This window comes from Nuphar pumila, chromosome 13 (genome assembly GCF_984573655.1).
Source record: "Nuphar pumila chromosome 13, dmNupPumi1.hap1.1, whole genome shotgun sequence".
Taxonomy (NCBI): domain Eukaryota; kingdom Viridiplantae; phylum Streptophyta; class Magnoliopsida; order Nymphaeales; family Nymphaeaceae; genus Nuphar; species Nuphar pumila.
The window spans coordinates 101,236,100-101,258,761 of record NC_143261.1 but is presented as its reverse complement, the minus strand read 5'-3'; the positions used below and the strand labels follow the sequence as shown (position 1 = coordinate 101,258,761).

Genomic DNA, 22,662 nt, shown 5'->3' with positions numbered 1-22,662 from the left:
GTTGAAAAGATATGTCGATGATAAGCAAAAGTGTAAGGTTGTTGTTCAGTTAGCTAAGAGAACATAGATAAGTCAAAGATTTCTACCAGTTATACGTTAAGCTCATAGGTGGAGCATGGTGTTTGCCTTATGCATGCAGAGAATGCACGTTGGATTCAGTTGGATGGATTTGCACATTTCGGTATAAGATACTCAATTAAACTTTTCAATTTTCTCTTAAGATTGTAGGTTAGCGGAGTGTCCATGTTGAGCAGGATGATCATTGTTTTGGTCTCTTGAGTTGGTAGATCTTCAAAGGATTGCGCGTGTAGAAAAAATTATTGTTTGTGGCTCATTGATTCCTGCGAGAACGTTTTGCTGACTCTTAGAGAGAGTACAATGTGCTGACTTCGGGAGGAAAGTGCAACATTGGGGCAAAGTTCCCTTGTGAGGACGAGTGCTCAGGAAGACACTTTAAAAGACCACATTGGGGTGATACATAAGCAGACGTCCCCCACTTGAGAACTAGTTTGGACCATTAAAAAACTGCAAAGTTGGTGCTTAAGGGAGTTGATATCTCTGTGGCATACATTGGTGGTCATCTTTCTTTGCGAGAACCACAAAGGGCTTGGAATTGCCCTTGCTGGGGTTGGAAGACACCCCAGCCATGAGCATCAAGACGACAAGTTTGTCTTGCGGGCAAAGATGACCCGCTTGTGTATGAAACTACATTGGGGTCTCACGAGCAGATAATGCTCGATATTGATAAAACAGAAGACCATTGTCTAAGTGATCAGAGATATATTAAAGGTATGGGACTTGGCGTGTTAAAGGTTGCGGCGATGGTGGATGTAATCCAGAACAAGTTGAGTAAGATGGAGAAAAAGAGTAAATCAAAGATAAGTACAAAGGAAAACTGACATATTAGTGAAGATTGTGTTCTTACCTATACTAGCATTATCGAGGACGACAATGGTTTTGGGTGGGGGAGAATGTCACAGGCTGATCTTTCAGTATAGGGCATGTGCAGTGCAAAGTTCTACTGAGTGGAAAATACATCAAGTGCAGGAACGCACGGCCTGCATTTACTTGATTAGTGACATGCAGTGGTAGCATGGCACATGATAGGCATCAATATCATCGTTAGTGCATCGTTGTGTAGCGGCACAGACGTAGAACGTTGTTTGGTTAAGCAGTGCCAACAGATCAGAAGATGTTGCCTTTGGAGATTTGGTTAAGGACCTCTCGGCTTGTAAGAGATGTCTCATGCGTAGCGGTTGGACGCACGAGGGTGCATGTAGGTTAGGGCTAATTCCCCCAAGAATCACTTTAGGTGGTTCCAACCAAGTATGGTAACTCAGGACTAGGCGAATGAATGCCTAGGCATCGACGAATGAGTCTAAGTGGTGCACTTCATTATGGTGTTCAATCATCAACTGGTCTTTGGACTCGGGGCCGCAATGTCTTATTCCTTTAGTGGCAAGGTTTTACTGTGTCATGCACATGGAGTCGCAATACGCTCCATGGCACACAAGGCTATGGCAAAGTTTGTGCTTCTTTCAAAAGTGATAGCTGGTATGAGACAACTATGCACTGAGCGGCATGGACTACATAAAATATGCATTTGAAAATGTACTTGATCAACTTTCGCTAGGCAGCTGCGCATGGGGTGGTGTGCATGGCCAATGAAAATTACTCAGCACATGGAAAGGTGTTGGTACGCAGCCTTTGGCCGTTAGGCTGGTCAACTTGGGGCAGCTTGGTGCATCGTAGGTTTGCGAAGCATTCTATGCTCGTGATAGAGCGATAAAAAGGTTTGCGGCTGTAAGAAAGGACCGTCGTGCCTCAGTGGCTCATTGAAAAAAGTAAAACCGTGACACTAACATACCTATAGTAATTCCAGTGCCCGCCGGATCACCTCGATTGAAGCTAATAAGAAATCCACCACTCTGTGATCAACCTTTTACACTGCCAGGACAGCGACCGGAAGTACGGCTGCAGGCAAAGCCAATGCGTCTAGGTTTTTTATCAGGGGGTTGTTTCTCCGTGTAAATATAAACAAAAAATGGTGTTGAATACATGTCATAGCATTTGATGTGGTGTCCGCATGGCCCCGAACATGGGAACCCAAATAGCGTGTCCATATGACATAGATCAAGACATGAAGACCGCAAATAGGATTTGAGAACTGAGAATGGTAGGGGGAGGTTACTTACAATTGCTACATAGTAGACACGCTTATGCTTTAGGATAAGGTCATCCCTCAACCATGGGTTTTTGGACCTTGGGTTAATCTGCCCAAATCCTTGACGAAATCCCAGTAGAGTTGGTAAATGGTTGCTATTGTTGAAGTGATCACAACGAGGACCAACCACATTGGGCTGGGTTGCATTGCGAACGTTAGCCTGGCTCCAGCTGCTAGCATGGCTGACACGTACTTTCCCAAGTTAGCAATGTGGTTTATGCCACCTTCATCAAACCATCTTCTTTGCACACTGAGAAACAGATAATTTGCCAAAAAAGAAAAAAAAAAGTTAGCAAGAGTTAAGTTAATGGTCTTCAAATATGCCAAAATTTGTTTAATTTCCCTTTGGGTGATGCCTTGTCACCCTTACTGCTTGTAGTTACAGTAGATTAATATGATCCTTTTTTTTCCTTTAAAAAAAAACAAAGTTTGTGTATCACGGTAATTGAAAAAATAAAAATAATTAATATATGAAAAAACAAAAATAATAAATGCATAAACAGAAAAGACAGGATAAAACATAAAATAAAAGTTCTAGTTGAATGCTGGTTAAATAACCCAAAGAGAAAAACATATAACATGACTATAATATATATATATATATAAGAGAGAGAGAGAGAGAGAGAGAGAGAGAGAGAGTTTATATATAATTGTTTGTACCTACAATCTGCCAGCTGTTTTGACCCATCGTAACCCCCGAATTAGTAGGAATATACTCTTAGATATGTTTTTTTTGAAAAAAAAAACATTTTTATGAGTAAAAACATTGCTGCCTTCACAGCTGCTGATTTTTTGGATCATAGGAAAAACATGTATATAGGTTGAATTCCAGCAATCCAAAAACATGTTTCTACTAAATAAAACAACAACCGCAAGTCATACTAAGACACAAGGGTTTTCAAAGTATTAAAATTTAAAAAATACTCTAGTTTAACCATAAAAAAAAAATCTTCTTAGATACTGAGACTAAAAGCTTTTAAAAGTTATTTTGGTGAAAAATAATAAAAAACAAGTGATATGTATATTTTTATTATAAAAATAGTTTATTTTAAAACTTTTTCCAACAAACCCCTGGGTAAATGTGCCATAGCCGCAAAGAGCACACACCCGTACTATCCCAGGGGGAATCGATCCCCGGTGAGACAGGTTCTACTGTCTTATTACCAAGCACCGTCCTGGACACTGGGCAAGCCAGGGCTGGCTCAACCACTCAAGGATGATTTGATTTTTGCAACGAGATATCCTTTGATTACACGGATTAATTACCATCCATGGAACTTAATATGTATGCATACAAATTATTTGATGTTTTACCAGAATAGCACGCCAATAGTAAGACATGAAAGAAATGACACAGGCCAGCTCCTTGTCTAGCTTGCTGCTGGTGCATGTCTGAGAGTGATGAGTTTTGAAGCCACCTGCAAGAAAATAGCAGGCTGTGAACTCCATGTGCCTCAGCCACGGCACCTGCAATACACCAAGAAGCCCCTGCCCATTAGAATATGGCTTGTGACATGAACAAGAGTCTCTTAAATTGATAAAGAACCATGATCCCCAATGGGTTTGGCCAGCATTGCAGAATGGGGCCAAGGCTGCTAGATGGGTGGTCTACGTTCAAATCTCATGAGCATCACCTCCTCGTGCAAATGTCGAAGCAAGCCGACTCCTTAAGGGTGAGGGGGAGCGGAGTCAGTATGACTAGGTCTCTAATCTTGGGGGCGGTTTCTCGGTGTAATAAATACAAAAAAAAAGTTGATAAAGAGCCATAGGGCAAAGCACTACCTGGCTGGTTAGCTGATCAGCCATGAAGAAGTCTACCATTACTACCTGCAAAGCAAGTCATAAGCAGCACCGCAACACTTCAATATCAGCTTCAAGTCCTCTTAAATCTCATACCATGTATCTTTTTCTTTTAAGAAAGAAAGACTCCTACAATATATCATCATATCCCAAAGTTTAATTTGGAAGGGAGGAGGAGAACTAATTGAGGGAAGAGAGTTGTCTTGTAGAATGATGAGTATATTATGTTAGGCATGACACGCAGGAAGTAGTAACGGGTCGACCAGTAGAAGATGTTCAGAGGGCAGATGAGCAATCCTTTGAAGATCTGTGTAAAAACGCCACTGTAATAAGTTCAGCACAGAAGTTTCTTCCAGACCAAAAAAAGAAAACAAAATCACCCAGAAGCATGACAATAAAATCATACTTGAGCATACTAACTAGAGCCAGAAAAGTGGACGTGTATATGATATATTATATTGTTACTAAGATAACGCGTTATATTAATTAGAAATCCAGTGTGTAGGTGGTTGCTGCTAGAACTTGATGTAAAACTAAGGACTACAAAGCTTCATGCAATTTGAGGTACAGTAATTATTAGTTGGGTCAATATTCGGTGGTTACCAACATTATCGGCCTCATCAACGTTATCGGATAACTCTTCGTGAGTTCCTTTTTCCCACATTGAAATCATCAGATCACTCCTTAAGTAGGACACTAGAGTCAATCGTTATATGTTGTGCTTTGTTTCTTTATAAATATTATACCAATGTATATCGTGATGAGTTGTGGATCTTGATTCAGAGTTTTTGCTCTTGCAGGAAGGGGGTCCGGAGGCTCTTTCGGCGTAGCGGGCGGGGATGGGGGGGCCACCCCTGGTGGGGGGTCGTAGGGGGGCAACGCCCCCCGAAAGGAATTTTTTGGGGGGCTTATGTTTGAGACATGGTTTCTTATGGATCAGACCCAATTTGTTTAGGTTTAGGGTTGTCGCCCTTGTCTTGTATAAATATTTTGCGTTTTTTTTTGTAATAGTTGAAGAAGAGCAATAAGATTTCTCTCTGAGCGGCCGTGATTTTTTTACTCTCTCTTTAGTTTGAGGGAAGGATTTTCCACGTAAATTTGTGTGTCCCTCCTCTTTATGATTTGATTGTTCTTGTTTCTTCATTTTTCTTGCTTGAGTGTTTTTCCTAACATACCATGTTTATTATTTAAATTTAGTAAAGATAGAGTCATTATATTTTCAGCATCATCATTGTTTCCACATTATTCTTTGCCTTTTTATAGTAATAATCAAAAGATAGAGAGACACCAATGTTTGTGTATGTTAAATTTAAAAAAGAAGAAGAAAGCCTTACTAAACATCAACTGAAAATAAGGCATTATATAAAAAAAATAAAACTAGCAAATTTTTTCTATATTTAACTTGTAGAAACCCCACCGACACATAAACATAGTCACTGGCCGGCAGCAGGAAATGCCAGTAGGAATGGCAGTGGACCGGGGACAAGGTCTCCACCCCCCGCCCCATTTCAAAATCTGAACTTTTATCCCCGCCTCCATCCCCGCACGGGGATGAATTTAAATCTCCATCCCCGTTTCATGCCCTTCATCCCTGATCCAAATGGGGGTGAGGCGGAGCGGGGCCCCATTTTTCCTTGATCTATAGTCCTTCCTTAAAAGATTGGGGACAGGGCAGGGCGGGGAAAGACGGGGATTGAGATCGGGGCAGGGGAGGGGAAAGAGTAAGTTCATCCCCGCACATGGATAGATTTTAACCTTCATCCCCGTTTCATGCCCTTCATCCCCTGTCCAAACGGGGCGAGGCAAGGGGGGGGGGGGGGAAGCCTTGTCCCCCCGGTCAACTGCCATCACTAAATGCTAGGGCTAGTATAGTACCCCCCGACCCCAAGGCCTATATGAACACGGATCCCATCATTTGAAATAGGATGAGTTCCATCGTACATTCAAATCCTATTATAAATGATGGGATCCGTGTTCCGCCTATACTTGCTTTGGCTTAATGCTTGTGGAAATCGAACCCCGACAGACCGTGTGGCAGCCGAGGCCGTTCCAACTATTTACCCCTCAAGGGCATTCGTTTGTGCTGAATTGGCACAGTAATGACAGGGAGGAGACTAATAATTGTTAATCACCAGCAAGAAGACTCCAGGGATGGCATCGACATTGCCTGGCGAGAAGCCATTGGTTTGGAGGATGAGGTGAGCCACCATGCTGCCGATGACAAGTGTCATGATGGAGGTGCAGATGAGGAAGACGTCCCTATACTTGAGGGGCTGTAGTTGGCGAGAATTCGAAAATTAAATTGTAGTTGATTTGTTTTTATTTGAAAGACATACTGGGGTTAGGTGGAACCCTATACGATGAATCCTGAGACGATCGGACGCTAAATCAATTGGGGAATTTTAGGGTTAGGGTTTCGAAAACTTAGGAGAGGCGGGAAGGTCATGGAGAGGGCCATCGATTGGAAGATACAAAAGCGGGCGTTTGCCTTTTAAAGAATTCCAATTACGAAATGCTCCTCAAATCTTCGGAATATAACGAAACTGCCCCCGCTTACACCTAACCGACGTACAGGTTGGACCCCAATCCGAATTTTGAAAAAGTGAGCTCGGATATGGACCCGGATGCGACTCCGAACTCAGAATTCCAGTTTTCCATAGTGTAAAATCTTTTTATTTTTAGCTGGATAAGCTAATATCCGATTATTTTTATTTATCCAGATTTAATCCAAAGCCAAAGGGAGTGTTTGATTCAACCGACAAGTCCTGCCCGGGGGACAAAGAGGTCCCACATGGGACTTGTCCAAACAGCATTTGGATGGCGTTCTGTCTGCACTGCATCCCATACAAACATCGTGTGTTCTGTCCGTGCAGTGTTTGTCCCGCACATCAAATGCACCATAAAGGACAAGACCATATTGCTCCAAGCTTGACTCAGATTCAGGGACATACTATTTAGAACTGATCATCTGGATCAAGCCCTAGTAAGGACGATGACCCATATTTGCATTCCTGGATATGCCAAAAGAGCTTACAGCATCCAGAGTAGTACCTTTTGGTCGTGGAACAAACGCTGTGAGGACAGGAAGCACGACGTTTGCCCAGACCAGCCAATCGCACCCTTGGGAGCCAAATGACATTGGATGGGATGCAATGCGTTCCATGAAGCCAACTTTGTCTGGCGTTATCAAATGTGGTACACACCATGCATGGGACCGCCTGGTCCGACACACAGGTTTGTACTAAGATGCAAACACGGCTTTTTATGTTCTCAAGAGCAGTAACAGAATTGACATTCAAAAAACTTGCAGATTTCCAAGTCCTTATGCCATGTTCAGAGTATGCATGGCGTATTCTTAAATCATAACCAAGATCTCGAATACGCATCTCTGTTTGGAAGCAGGAAAAAAATCTCATAGAAAAAGAAAATTTGCCTATGAGAATTTTTCATATGAGAATTCACTTTATAAAAAAAAATCTCTTGTTTGTGTGACATGAACGATTGCAAAAATGTTAAAAGTGCATTGATGAGGGTCAGGGTAGCCCTCAAACCTGAAAGCTTTTATAGGAAAACTTCTCCATCTCTGAGGTGGAAAAAAATTTTCTTGTCAAAATAGAAAAATTTTCAGTTTGGAACGAATGGAAAAGGTTACCTTTCCCCTCTGACTTGCATTTTTCCTTGATATTTTCTTTGCTTCCAAACGTGCCCCTAGGGAATCCAATGCTTGCAATTGTTTCTAATTGTGAAACAAGTCCCGCTCTGACATTGATATTCGTTACTGGATTTAGGGAATCCAATTCCGTCCAATGCCTGCAACACTGGTGAAATCTCTCTCTCTCTCTCTCTCTCTCTCTCTCTCTCTCTCTCTCTCTCTCTCTCTCTCTCTCTCTCTCTCTCTCTCTCAAATTCCGTCCAATGCCTGCAACACTGGTGAAATCTCTCTTTTTTCACGTCTGTTAGCCAAAATGAAACACTTTTTTCTATTTTTTTCCATAGGCAAGCTGGGGGACCATAGGTTTAGAAATCAAACCCGAGAAGGGGGTTGAGCATTGAATCTGGGTGTGGTTTTCCGCAAGGAAAGCAGCTCCCATGTTTGCGCCGCACAGTTGGGCCTGTGGAAATGGTATCGGCACCCATGCAATTCTGCAGAAATCCCCTATTTTCTGTGTGACGCAAACATTGGCAAATTTAACGAACATATGTGGCTCCATTGATCTCATCACCGAGCAGGGCTTCAATGAATGAGATGAACTTTGAAATAACCATGTCAGATATCACAACTCAAAGGTTTGTTCTACTTCAGCAGTGTTCCAAACGCAAAATTAATAAGCAAAAACAGGAATGGAATACATTATTTTTCAACCTTATCTCCAAAAAAAGAAAAAGAGATTATTCCATAATTATAAGAATCTGCGATTACATCCTGAGAGCACATAAAAGCATTTCAAGAAAAGTAGTGACACCAAAAAACCTACATAGGAGTTTATGGCATTTACAACAAGAATAAATGGAGCTAACAATAACTCGGAAAATCAGAAAGCACCAGATTAACTCATCACCGTGGCACATAACAGCTGAATTTGTACTCACAATTAATCTAGCTTAACATTAGAATACAGTAGGGTGTCTCTTGTCAGTGGCATGTACAGTAGGTAATAGATCTGTGGATCCAAAAAGAAAAAGTTAAAAGGAGCATATCAGTTCATAATTAAGATTAATAACCCTACTGTCTAATAAAACTCAAAAAGAGATTATAGTTTATGAGGCTTTGCATACAAAAAACATGACATTTTTATATTGTTTTAATGTGATTTTATATATCCTAATCATGGAAAGCCTTCGCTAAGAGAATCAGACATCAACAAGATCAACAGCCCCTTGGCAAATAGCCAGATTACTCACCATGGAGACGTTATGTTCAAGAAAACATTTTCAATTAAACAAGTAATACTACGATCTGGTTAAATTTCTAGATTCCAGTCAAATTGTTGGTCTTGCATGTTATAGGGTAGTTCTGTTGGGGAACAAGAGGGGAGGGGTTGTGGTTGGGTCTGGAACCACAGCAAAATTATCGTATCTCCTAAATGACAGTGTAACTGACAGGTTAAACTTTTATTATTTTTCACCACAAAAAGAGAGAGAGAGAGAGAGAGCATGCTTGCACCAAGCTCTCAGTACAATGTGGAAAAACAGTCTAAGGCCGAAAGATCTCACCCCGATGAGAGTTCCTACAATAAGGATGATTCCAGTTGTCCACGCAAGGGTTGTCCTAACCAACTGCACCTCATCTATGATAGTTGTATTATCAGACCCTACTTCCTCCAACCAACGTGAAACTCGAGCAGAATATTTCACATCCAGCACCTTCCCAGACTCTGAAGCTGATTTTGCACTGGCTACAACAACCCCAACAACATGGCCTGCAAAGAAAATCAGATAGGATGGTCAAAATTGGACTCCTATTCAAGTTGAACCGTGTTAAGAGTGGAAGCTAAAAGAAGCACCCACTGCAGGAACTGTTCAGATGGTTTGGAAAAAGAGCAGCAGAAATAGTTTCAAGCAATACTAAATTTAATAAATGAATCAAACCTGTTCAATAAAATGCAAACCACCACATGTCAAACATTAAACCCTCAATTTTTTCATGAAAAACAAATCTTAATTTTCATCTACAATCTTTCATCCCATAACAGAACTTACTAGACGTGGAATAATTATGCCATTTTTTTTGACATGGACAAATATTTCAGCAAAACTCTTAGCAAGGCAACGTGCTTAACACCATTCATTGTGTAACTTGGATGAACAAATTGCCAATACTAACAGTGAGGAAATTGCTAACCTTGGTAATGTGTTTGTACTAAATCAAACAACTTTCTTGATGTGGTCAGAAACAGCTCCATGCCCTGATTAGCAAGATCTGCACCATATTTCTCTTGCAGACTCTGCACGAAATTAAGTTTCACAACGTCAAACTATTAGTAACATCTAACTGAGATGTTGAATACATGTTACATGGATATGACCCTAAATATGAACACACAGGATGCTTGCATGCATACGGTGTGGTAGCCTAACATATAATTAGATTTCAATTCTAAGCAAAACATAATTTACCAATATCCAAAATCAAAATGATCCAGAATATATAATTATTCAAATGCATATATTCGTCACCATTTACAAAGTAGACACTTATGGATGACCTTCAAGCAAGCAAAAGACTTTGAAAGTGTCATTCAATAATAAATTCAAACAGAACCTCTAAACAACTATAGTGCAAATATAAGTAATTCTAGAACATGGTCAAGAACCATGCCAGATATGATCACCTGAATGCCAGTGAAACGACCTATCAGCAGTTCAGCTCGATTTAGGGTACTTGCAACAAAATCACCACGCATCTCAATTGCCCATTTTATGTTTCGAACAAGAGAAACAAGACCCACAGCAAATTCCTGATCTGCCTCCTGAAGAAAGAAAGAAAAAAGTCAATCATAAGGTACAAAGAGTTGAACGGATACAAATTCAATTTCTTTATTAAAGACCTCGTTTGTTTGTTTTCAAGAAACCACACTCACTGCTCATGCTATGATAGCCAATCTTCCCTGAATAAGACTTTCTACATAACAGCAAAGTTTATAGGCAAAAAATGGCATGTTGAGGAGGTTATTCCCCCAAAGGTAACATAATGAACTTTAATGTTATTTGGTGAGGAAAAGCAGCAATTAGTCTCATCATGCCTAACAAAATATTAAGACCCCAAGGCTGCATTCAGACAGGCAGTCATGGGCGCAAAGAAACAGAATATGCACCCATGGCCTTATTTTGAGAACTGCAATGCAGAAGTTGATTTTCCACCCGTGAGCAGTAAAAAGTAAAATCATTTCCTAAATGGATGTTGGGTTTCTCCTAAGCCAAGAAAGAGTGAGATGATGGAAAATATTTTTCTCCAATACCTCCCACATTCCACCTTCCCAAGACAGGCAGCCTTGGGCACAAAGAAACATATTACGCACCCATGGCTTCAATTTGAGGGGTAACTGTAATATGCAGAAGTTGGTTTTCCACCCATAAGCCGTAAAAAATAAAATTGTCTCCTAAATGGATGTTGGGTTTCTCCTAAAGCGGGAAAGACTGAGATGATGGACAATATTTTTTTCCAATACCCCCAGCATTTTACCTCCCCATATTCAATCACAGCCTAAAAGTAAACCTTTTCATTTTTATACCCACCCAACTGGTAGAGAAAGGGAGAGGTCCAAGTGCTACCAGAAACAATCTGTTCAAACCCAATACGGGTGTTAAGAAAACCCTATCACCCGTCAATGGCAGATTTTGACAAGCATTTCTAGAATCCCATGAGTACATGAATTTATGCACCTTAATACTGACACTAGAAATTACAATCATCCATGGTCATGTATGCAAGCACCACAAAAATAAGAGTCTGTGCACCCCCCCACCCACCACCACACACACACACACACACACATGCACACAAGCACAAGTGCATGCACCCACCACACACACACCATCATGAGGAATGACCCCCATTCAAACTGACAGACATCGTCTGTATCTTAGTTATCAAAAGTGGGGCCTAGGGAGTAGGCGCAGGGCCATCGCCTAAGCTTATGGGTTTAGGTGGCAGGTTTTTGTTTTTCCACCTAGGCTACCTAGATGGTGCCCAGTTTGTCCCCACCTAGGCCGCAGAGTCATAGTTGTCATTTAAAAAAAATCGTCTCTTTTCTTTCTTTTCTTCTTCCTCTCGCCTCAAAAACTTTCTTTTTTGTTCTCTCATTTTCTTCTTCTTCTTTGGCTTTCCTTTTTTTCTTCTCTTTTCTTTTTTTCTTCTCTTTTCTTCTTCCTCCTTCCTTTTTCTTTTTCTTTTTCTTTTTTTTCCTTCTTATTTTTTTCTTCTTTTTTCTCCTTTTTTATTTTTGATGTTTACATGTATGCATGTGCACACACATATAAAATCTGTTTTTTCAATTATATATATATATATATATATATGTATATATATATATGTATATATATATATGAGAACAGGGTTCATCTTGTTCCCTTTTTCTTTACATCACCATTAAGGTCCTCCAAATATCAAAGTTTTAAGTGTTTTATGCTCAATTTAAACCATTAGATGTATTTATCAATACTTATTTATCGAGAAACAAGCTTTGTTTCAAATTGATTTGATGTAAAATTCTAAACATTTTATCATAAAATTTTAGTACAATATCAACCGAATGTAAAATTCTAAACATTTTATCATAAAATTTTAGTACAATATCAACCGATGATTTTTTTTACCTCTTTAAAATACACATCTGAGCATAAAGATGCTTAATCAATTACATGTTTTCTAATTAGCAACAATCATAAACACATCTAACGGTTTAGATCAAGCATAAAACATCTAAAAACTATAATTTTTGGAGGGTCCTAACAGTGTCCTAACGAAACAGGGGCAGGATAATCCCCTCTCTCTATCTATCTATGTATATATAGATAGAGAGAGTAATCAAATGGTGTGCTCCAAGTTTTGGTGTATGCTCAATATTATGCAATCTCATGAATTTTGTGACATATTACACTGAATTACACACTTCACCCATAGTCAATTATATGTTTGTTACTAAATTTAACTATTTATTATACTATTTTTGTTTTCTTGATGTTTTTTTGTCCTGCCTAGGCCCCAACTAGTCCCCTTAGGGATCTTTCCACCTAGGCTCCGACTACGCCTTTGACAACTAAAATCTGCATGTTCAATGTGATCAGAAATCGCAGTGAAGTAGAGGACGCATTTCATGGGCAGCGTTTGCCAGCAAAAATGGGTATTAGGTATTTACATCATGTAGGACAGTTTGCCCCAGCTTGCCTATCAAATAATAATAATATAACAAATAGAGAGCAAAAAATATAATACTTGATTGAATATACAAATTAAAAGAGAGAGAGACCTTTGAAACTTGCAAATATAGAGAGGAGCCACCAGTCAAGGGTAAGGTTAAATTCCCCTCCAATGGTTCATTGGTACCAACATAAGATCCTCCCAGAAAAAGTGCCTACAAATATTCATTAAAAAAATCATAGTGTAAGAATTGGGGGAAATCATAGCAAAAGTGAAGATCTAACAGAAATACACTCACAAGGTCATGCAGTTCTTGTTCAATGCAAGCTGCATTACATTCAAGACCTAACGGTTCATCCAGGCGAAGAAGAGCCACATCATCTTCATCTGCAAGAAATTTAATCAACACGGCATTAGTAACAGCATTACAAAATATTCAAATGTGATTGTGTTAAACTCATCATTGAAAGGCAAAGGGGGCTGCCATTCTCCCCAACAAATAAATGGTCTCTAGAGTTAATCATTAAGCCAGTGAAAGAACCTAAATTCTAGATGACTTCCAACTACCTGAAAGTTCAAGTTCGCTTTTAACAGAATCTACAAGAACCCTGCTACTGTAGGCACCAGCATCATCTATTTGGACTTTCATGTGGTCAAGCAGCATCAACGAACCTGACAAGCAAATTGGTATGGAGAACCACCCATAAGTCTTGAAGACAAACTTATTTGAAAATAACTTAAGGAGAGTAGTGCTTGCTTTCAAACAAATTCAAGAAGGTCGACAAACCTTCAAAACCACTGACTTCCAGAACCATGACAGCATATGGTTTATTAAATGGATTAGGCAAGAGAATCTTGTCCAACTGAGATTGAAAAGCAGTCGTGCTATGAAAACATTGTTCATAATCCAAACCTTTTTATAGAATAAGTAACTTAATAGACAATAAAACCTTAGCATATGAGGCAGCCTGAAGAGATGGAGGTGGTGCAAACCCAAGCAACACTGATACAGTAGCAGCAATATCAGAAGATGACATTGAACCGGCCTGCAACATCCATTAATATCTAAAATCATAATATGAAGTTAATGAAGCTAAAGAAACTTGTTTGAATATCTTCTAGAAAATGGCATAACAACAAGCCTTCATCGAATGGATTCTCCAGATCTAAAACTAAAATCCTCAAACAGCAAAAGAATCTATCCCACAGTTGAAATACAAACCAATGCAGCTCAAGCTTGTTGTATTGTATCTCCCAACAATGGAGGAGCAAATTAAAATGGTCATTACTAAGACTCCAACTGAGAGCTAGTGACACAATTGTAATCCTTCTTTCAGATAAATATAAACATGAATGGAATTCTGGGACTTAAATATGCAGATGATTGTCGTATTTTTATTGCTTAAATATACAGCTGTCTAATCATGCATCGTCTTAACTAAGAACTGTTAGAAAATCACATATATATGTATAAATATATATTTAAAGTATATATTTATGAGATGTATTTTTGTAACATGTAGTTTTACTTTTTACTGCTTCTTTTTGTCTTTTTTCTTTAGTGTCATAGGGTCAATAGTCAAGCTTTGACCAATTGACCAGCCATTGGGCTATTCCCAACGGCTCTAATTAGAGCCGTTGGAAAGTAGCCCAACGGCTATTGCCCTCTCATGCTCTCTCATGTAATCTATAAATAAGGGGCTATTCCCCCATATTTCAACTTTTGTAGAGAGGTTTCTCTCTCAATAACATTTGATATTTTTGTGCCTTAGTTCCCTTTTCATATTTGTGCCTTAGAGCACTTTGTGTTATTCTTTGCCTTAGCGCATTTGATGAATAAATGTTATTGTCAAGTTCTTTGTAAACTTGATTATTTGTGAGTTTTTTCACATGGAATCAGAGCTTGGTTTATAATCACTCGTAAAGCATGCATTGGTGGGCTGCCTCGTGGAGCGTGTTCGTAATCCTTCCTTGGTGGTGGTCTTCTTCTTCTCTTTGTTCATCATGGGTGAATTCTTCCCGCACAATACAAGCAACTTCAACTTTATTCCGCCATTTAGGCTTGATGGAAGCAATTACATCATTTGGGCGGGACATTTGGAGACATTCATAAAAGGTCAAGGTTTGTGGGGATACGTGAAAGGTACTATTCTTGAGCCCACTCCTAAAATTACAATATGTGAAAATGGTGTCGAGACCTCGAAGAAAATGACAAAGCAATGGAAGAATATTACAAAAAATTAGATAAAGGAGAAATGAAAAATGTCAAGATTCTTTCATAGATGCTAAGTGGAGTTGAAACAAAAATTGTCTCAAATCTTTTGTGTTACAAAAAGGCAAATGAAGTAAGGGAATATCTTAGAGGCATGTTTACCGAAAAAGATATGGCTCATAAGTATTATCTCCAAGAAAAAACTAGAAATATTAAACAAGGAGATAAGAATGTTAGAGATTATTTTACGAAGTTATCATCCATTTGGACTCAACTTGCTCAATTTGAACCCAAATGAGAAGGTAAGTGTATTGAGATGCGGAGAATTCAAGTTGAAGAAGATAGACTCTTTGCTTTTCTTTATGGATTGGGACCCGAGTTTGAATAAACTAGGGCTTCCTTGCTATAATCCACATCACTTCCTTCTATTCATGAGATTCTCACTGAACTTAGTGGAGAAGAAACTAGACTAAACATGAGTAAGAATGATAGTGTTCTTGCTACTTCTAGCAATGGTCAAGAAGAGGATTGTACACCTGTCGCCTCCAAATCGGGACATTATATCAAGCTATATATACCCCCTCATTTTAATAAAAATAAAGAGTCAAAAATAATTTCTTATAATTGTCATGAGCCAGGCCATATTAGGCCTCAACGTCCTGGATTCAAGAAGGACTATAGACCTCAAGAAAAACGAGTTGTCAGAGCCCCGTCAAAACAAGACGAGGATACTCTGAACCTCAAAGATCTCGCCAAATCATTATCCCAAATGACGGAGGCATTGCTACCATTGCTTAAAGGATCTACCTCAAGAGCGGCCATTGCATCCTCTTCTACTCCTGGTATATGCTATTGGCTTCTTGATTCAGGAGCTTCATTTCATATGACCCCACACAAATCTTTTATCCGAGTGTCAATTTATCTCAAATGCATCATTTGTTTCTACTGCCAATAGAACCTCATTAGAAATAGAGGGTGTTGAAATTTTTAAAAATGAATTGACAAAACACAACAAGTTTTATATCCCAAAAGTAAGACTTATACCAAAACTTCATCTTAATTTACTTTTCATCTCTCAAATCTCGAATCATGGCTGTGATGTCATTTTCTCATCAAATAAATGTTTGGTGCAGGATCGTCAGTTCGAGAAATTGATTGGGAAAGGTTCTAGGCAAGAAGATCTTTATTATATGAACTTTCTTTGTATTCCAAAGGAATCATTTTGTAATATTGCCCAAATAAAATATATAAAAATTTGGCATCATAGACTTGGGCATCCAAATATAAGAAAATTGAATTTTGTACCTATTACTAAGGACTTTTGCAAAGATAATTTTGAATGTAAAGAATGTTTACTTGAAAAAATGACATCCTTGCCTTATGAACAAAGAACTTTTTTTCTCTTCAATGCCTTTTATATTGGTTTATTTGGATGTGTGAGGTCCTGCTCTTGTGATTTCTAAAAGAGGATTATCCTACTACGTTGTGTTTGTTGATGATTTCACTAGATATTGCTGGATTTATTTTCTTAAGTTTAAATCTGATGTATTTGCAACCTTCAAATTTTTTCATAACATGATTAAAAATCAATTTAAAAGTAAGATCAAAATCCTTAGAACTGACTCTGGGGGAGAATATTTGTCAAATGATTTTAAACAATTCTTAGAAAACGAAAAATTTTTGCATAAAAAACTGTCTCAAAACTCCACAACAAAACGAGATTTCAGAAAGAAAATATAGACATATTATAGAAACTACAATGACACTACTTATTGCTAAGAATGTTCCTAAAAACCTTTAGGTTGAAGCTGCCTTAACCTTAGTATACCTCATAAATAGGATGCCGTAAAAAACATTGTCCAATTAAATTCCTTTTGAATTTTTTTTCAAATACCAACCAGACTATCAAAGACTTCGGCTGCAAATGTTATGTCTTAAATTATAAAGGAGATAAGCTATCTTCCAAGGCCATCCCTTGTGTGTTCATTGGTTATTCTAAAACACAAAAAGGGTTTAAATGTTATGATGTCAAAAATGATAAACTCTTTGTCTCAAGGAATGTTAACATTGTTGAAAATGAAAGTGGATTTGAAGGAAATATGTCTCCAGGCATAAATTTTGACTACTTATTTAAACTATTGTCTAATGATGAAGATGCTTATGTAGAACCCTCTATTGAGAATAGAACAATAGTTGAATCAATAGCATACACTAGAAGAAATAGAAATACATCTGGTGAAAGTGTAAATCAAGGTAACCATGAAGCATTAGAAATTCCCTTTGAACAAGTCACTATTCATAGATCTGAACGAACCTCAAGGATTCCAAATAGATTTGTTTCTTATGACTCATTTTCTCCTAAACATAAAGCACGTCTTATAGCTATTCATTCATATTTTGAACCATCCTGTTACAACGAAGCAAAAAATGTATCCGAATGGGTAAACGCCATGCATATAGAGTCAGACGCTCTTAAAGGAGCCAACACTTGAAAAATTATAAATCTACCTATCAAAAGAAAACCATAGGCTGTAGATAGGTTTTCAAAGTCAAGACAAAAAGCGATGGATCCAAAAGACAAAAAGCTAGGTTAGTTGTCAAAGGTTATTCTCAAGAATACGGAGTAGATTTTGAAGAAACCTTTGCCCATGTTGCCATGATGACTACTATTCAAATTCTTGTATCTATTGCAGCTATCAAAAATTGAAATATATTCCAAATAGATGTTAAAAATGCTTTTTTTGAATGAGAATCTCAATGAGAAAGTATACATAGATATTCCACCTGGATTGATAGTTCCTTGAGGTAAAGTGTTTAAATTAAAAAAGGCATTGTACGGTCTCAAACAAACACCTAAAGCTTGGTTTGACACATTCAACAATGTTATTACAAGATATGGTTTTAAAACATGTTATACTGACACAACTTTATTTATTAAGAATTCTTCTGCAGGTATTATAATTTTACTTTTATATGTTGATGACATGTTGATTACAGAAAGTGACAAAGAAAGAACCAAGAAAGTAAAACAATTTTTGAAAAATTCTTTTAAAATGACTGATCTTGGGTTCCAAACATATTTTCTTGGTATAGAAATATCATATTCTAACAGAGGATATATATTGTCACAAACAAAATTTGCTTTAAATATCATTAACAGGTCAGGATTATCAGATGACAAGGTTGTTGACACTCCAGAGATTGTCGGAATGAAGATGCGAGCTGATGATGGAGTTCCCGTTGGACAATCCAACTCCCTTCAGACAACTCGTGAGATCTCTCATGTATTTAAGTATTACAAGACCAGACATAGCTCATATTGTACATACGGTCAATCAATTTCAACATGCTCCAACATCAACTCATATGGGTGCAATCATGAGAATTATCAAATACATTAAAGGCACAATAAATAAGAGAGTTTTTCTAGCATCTTTCTCCTCATTAGATCTTATTGCATATTCAGATGCTGATTGGGGAGGGGATCCAAATAATAAGAGCTCAACAACTGGTTTTTGTGTGTTTTTAGGTGAATCCTTGATTTCATGGAAGTGCAAAAAACAACAAAAAGTGTCACTATCATCTACGGAAGCTGAATATAAAGCAATGACGACTATTACTATGAAAATCGTGTGGCTCAAACAACTAATTTCAGACATGGAAATTCATCTTCAGAATCCTACAAGATTATGTTGTGACAACAAGAGCTCTATATACATTGCTTGAAATCATATGTTTCATGAAATGACAAAGCACATAGAGATAGACTGCCACTTCGTTCATGAAGAATACCTAACGAAGACCATTGATCTTACCTACGTGGCATCAGAATACCAACTTGCTAATTTATTCACCAAGGCATTGTGCTCACTAAGATTCAACTTTTTACTTGATAAACTTTCGGTGATTACACCATAAGTTTGAGGGAGACTGTTAGAAAATCACATATATATATATATGTATATATATAGATACTCTTCGTAAAACAAGAGTATGTATATGTATAAATATATATTTAAAGTATATATTTATGAGATGTATTTTTGTAATATGTAGTTTTACTTTTTATTGTTTATTTTTATCTTTTTTCTTCAGTGTCATAGGGTCAATAGTTAAGCTTTGACCAATTGACCAGCTGTTGGGCTATTCCCAATGGCTCTAATTAGAGTCGTTGGGAAGTAGCCCAACGGCTATTGCCCTCTCATGCTCTCTCATGTAATCTATAAATAAGGGGCTATTCCCCCATTGTATTTCAACTTTTGTAGAGAGGTTTCTCACTCAATAACATTTGATATTCTTGTTCCTGAGTGCACTTTTTCATATTTGTGCCATAGTGCACCTTTTCATATTTGTGCCTTAGAGCACTTTGTGTTATTCTTTGCCTTAGCGCATTTGATGAATGTATGTTCTTGTCAAGTTCTTTGTAAACTTGGTGCAAATTTTGATCTAGGTTAATCCCTTGATTGAGATATTAAAAAAACTAAAAGTAATTTATTTTGTCCATCATGAAATAAATTTGTAAGAACAAAAAAAAATCAATAAAATCAAGCATGCCACCAAATAAAAAAGAGATGCCAAAAAACAAAAAAAAATGTGTCCAACCATGTCACATCGATTAGGGTACGTAGGGTACGACACGGCAATTTCAAAATTTGAGGGTATGGGGAAACGGGCTATATATATCATTTAATTGGATTTTGGAACAGATTAGCCCCTATGCATTATATATATTATATATTTTGGAAAGATTGAGGTGTGGATGAATTTTTTTTAAAGAAAGGGAGGGGGATGAAATTTTGTAAAACATGTAAAATAAAAGGGATTGCTGCTTTTTCCTTCCTCTCTCAAGGCTACGACAAGAAGAGGAAGGAGAAGAAGACGTGGCCCAGATACGCAAATGTGAATGGACAAAAGGGCAAACCTAGACAGCTACTTTGGTCAACAGATCTCCCTCCCAAGTTGATGTAAGAAAATAAATTCATCAAACCAAACATGAGAAGATTAGGAGCCAAGATTCCAACTGAGACAAATAATCTTGGAGTCTTGCCTTTTTATTTTCGAAAAAAAAAACTATTCACTTTGTCAAAAGAAGAGTAGATCAGACAGAGGATCACAGAGTCTTGCCTTTTTATTGAATTTGTATGTGTGTGTGTGTGTTCATGTAAATGTATTCAACAAAGAGAAAAAACACATCACATATTCAAAAGAACCATGCTGCAAAAGGTTACATAGCAAATACTCAAACAGAGCAGCATGGTGTGGAAAAGAAACATGCTAAAATGCATTGGCGAACAAAAGAAGATTAAAATTTATATCAAAAGAAAATAATAAGATAATAAACATAATACATGACATACACTATCTTACTAGCCATCAAATAGATTGAAAGGAAGGAGGGACCAAACAATGCTTTCACCACTAAATTATTGAACCTATAGCCTTAATTAAGAAAATACATCTTTTGATATGAATAGAAGTTATGAAACAACCACGCACTGATGCATATCATTGAACCATGTGAAACACTGAATCTGCTATCCAGGAAAAATAGAAAGACAAAATGGAGACTAATAGAATAGAACCCAAACAACATCTTCATTCGTCCAACAGTAGTAACTCCCAATTCCTTCATAATCTAGGTCATTCATGGACTCCAATGGTTTTAAAACATTGTAACTTTCAAAGTGAATAAGAACCATATATGAAGCAGACAATTATAGTAGTGGCTCCTTAAAAAACTAAATCTACAAATAATGAAATTATCCAAAATTCACCTGTCTGCAAAAGAATCTGGTCCAAGAAACATTTTGAGACCATTTGCTCCTATGAATGGGAAAAACATTGTCCCCAAAAAGAGGAAAGTGAACAGAAGGATAGGACTAGACTTCTCATGACCTAACGGGTAAGGCAGAGTAATAATGACATGGGGTCAAATTTCCAATCCAAAAGAGTGATGCTAAATACGTATCTACTCTGATCAACTTATGGAGTGTGAAATGCCAAATCTTTCATTTGACAGTGGACATGTTTAGGAGCACATCCTTAAATTCTAAGATCCCTCTAAGAGCACATTAAGGCCCCACACAGAATGCAACTCGCATAATGCACATTCAGGGAACAGATGGCTAATGAGGTTCTCGGTCCTAGGGTTCATCAATCCCCCAGCAAGCCATAGGCTGCTTTACAGTTCTGGCATGTCGTTGTGCTTCACAACAACTATCACCCATGCTCAATTTGCATGAGGTGCATCAAGAAGGCACTTGATCTCATAATCAACTACGGTAAATCTGTTCCTATTGTGTTTAAATGAGGTTCCAATTTCCAAATGATTAAAAAGATAATGGAGCGGCGATAGCGAGTTCAGCTGAAAAGCAAGAAACACCACACTGAACACCTACACTTTTTTCTTACCGTCTAGTAGAGGTGCAAAAAAGGAATCCCGTTAATGGCCCAACGTGCAGAAATTTTAATCCAATGTTAAATCGTAAGAAGCGTCATACTTATATTGCCAAAATTAGAAAATCATCAATCTAGCCTCAAGTAGTCTTCTTGTCCTAAAGTTCATCGCCCTTCTACCATCTCAAAACTGAAAAATAAACCAGAAACTCCTTCACTCTACATCGAACAACACTCTTTGCAGACAAGGCAATCTCTAGAGCTAACAGTATTCCCAACCAACCAGGCCCGATAACTAAAATTCCCCGCATTTACCAATACAACAACGAAGAAACCAAAATCGCGCTGATAATCGTACATCAACGAATCCACCGTAGTTAAAGATATCAACTCCATCATCTAAGACACTCATAGCCTCATAGATAGAAATATGAAGATCCCTATCGTATATTAGCGAACGAAACACACAATCGATCCCAAAACTAGGGTTTTGAGTGCACCATCCAGTTTCAAACATTCCCTGATTAAACCCTGATGGATCAATACATGTAAAGAAAACATCATATATAGCAATAAATCACGGGAATGAGGAAGGCAACAAATACCGAATTGTCATCGTTCTCTGGCGGGCCGGAGCGGAGATACCGATTCACGGGACTATCGAGAAACAAGACCCTTCCCGTATGGCTCTCGCCCTAACGAAATCCATCAGACAGAGTGAGAGCTAAAACCTCAAAGGATCTATGGCGAGTTCCTTGAGCAATTGACAATCAAAAGGAAATCGAGAGAGAGAGAGAGATTAGGAATTGAATTGGGGAGAGATTAAGGGAAGCCGAACCTGGATCTGCAGAAGGAGATAGCAGAAGAAGAGGAAGAATACGAAGTGAAATCCCCTCGCCCGGTCCATTTTCATCGAATCGAGAAAAAACCTGGAGGCGTCCACAATCTGGAGGGCGATGAATGAGAAATTGGCCGAGAGGGGAAAAGGGACACCGGAAGAGACCTTGGCCTTTTTTTTACGGAATATGTGGTCAGTCTCTAGACGAGTCTGGTTTTAAACGTTTTTTTTAAGCTACTTTGAAAATATCGCGTTTTTTTTGTGCGATGACACTTTTTAAAGCTTTTTTTTTACGTTATTCATATTTTTCATTTAGATTTTTATATCTATTT

The 22,662-nt window shown here is 38.0% G+C and overlaps 1 protein-coding gene across 2 annotated transcripts; it reads right to left on the bottom strand.

Moving 5' to 3' along the window:
- Positions 1-8,393: 8,393 nt before the first annotated feature.
- Positions 8,394-22,516, bottom strand: LOC149819489 (uncharacterized). Of its 2 annotated transcripts, XM_089984909.1 has the most exons (11): positions 22,331-22,516; positions 22,098-22,187; positions 13,835-13,930; positions 13,672-13,747; positions 13,452-13,556; positions 13,183-13,271; positions 12,994-13,098; positions 10,357-10,494; positions 9,867-9,969; positions 9,239-9,444; positions 8,394-8,685 (listed from the first exon to the last, which is right to left on the bottom strand). In XM_089984909.1, exons 1-11 carry the CDS (start codon positions 22,403-22,405, stop codon positions 8,617-8,619), a joined length of 1,152 nt encoding a protein of 383 aa, XP_089841035.1. In that variant the 5' UTR covers positions 22,406-22,516; the 3' UTR covers positions 8,394-8,616. The 2 variants fall into 2 exon arrangements, with proteins under 2 accessions (XP_089841035.1, XP_089841036.1); XM_089984910.1 differs by lacking the exon at positions 22,098-22,187.
- Between the last annotated feature and the right edge of the window lie 146 nt (positions 22,517-22,662).

What these genes read in the sequence shown, in the direction of transcription:
- LOC149819489 (XM_089984909.1), bottom strand. Translation starts at nt 22,405, where the DNA reads ATGAAAATGGACCGGGCGAGGGGATTTCACTTCGTATTCTTCCTCTTC. An exon ending in ATCTCCTTCTGCAGATCCAG is followed by an intron (nt 22,188 to 22,330) that starts GTTCGGCTTCCC and finishes GGATTTCGTTAG; the next exon opens with GGCGAGAGCCATACGGGAAG. An exon ending in AACAAGAACTGCATGACCTT is followed by an intron (nt 13,099 to 13,182) that starts GTGAGTGTATTT and finishes GAATATTTGTAG; the next exon opens with GCACTTTTTCTGGGAGGATC.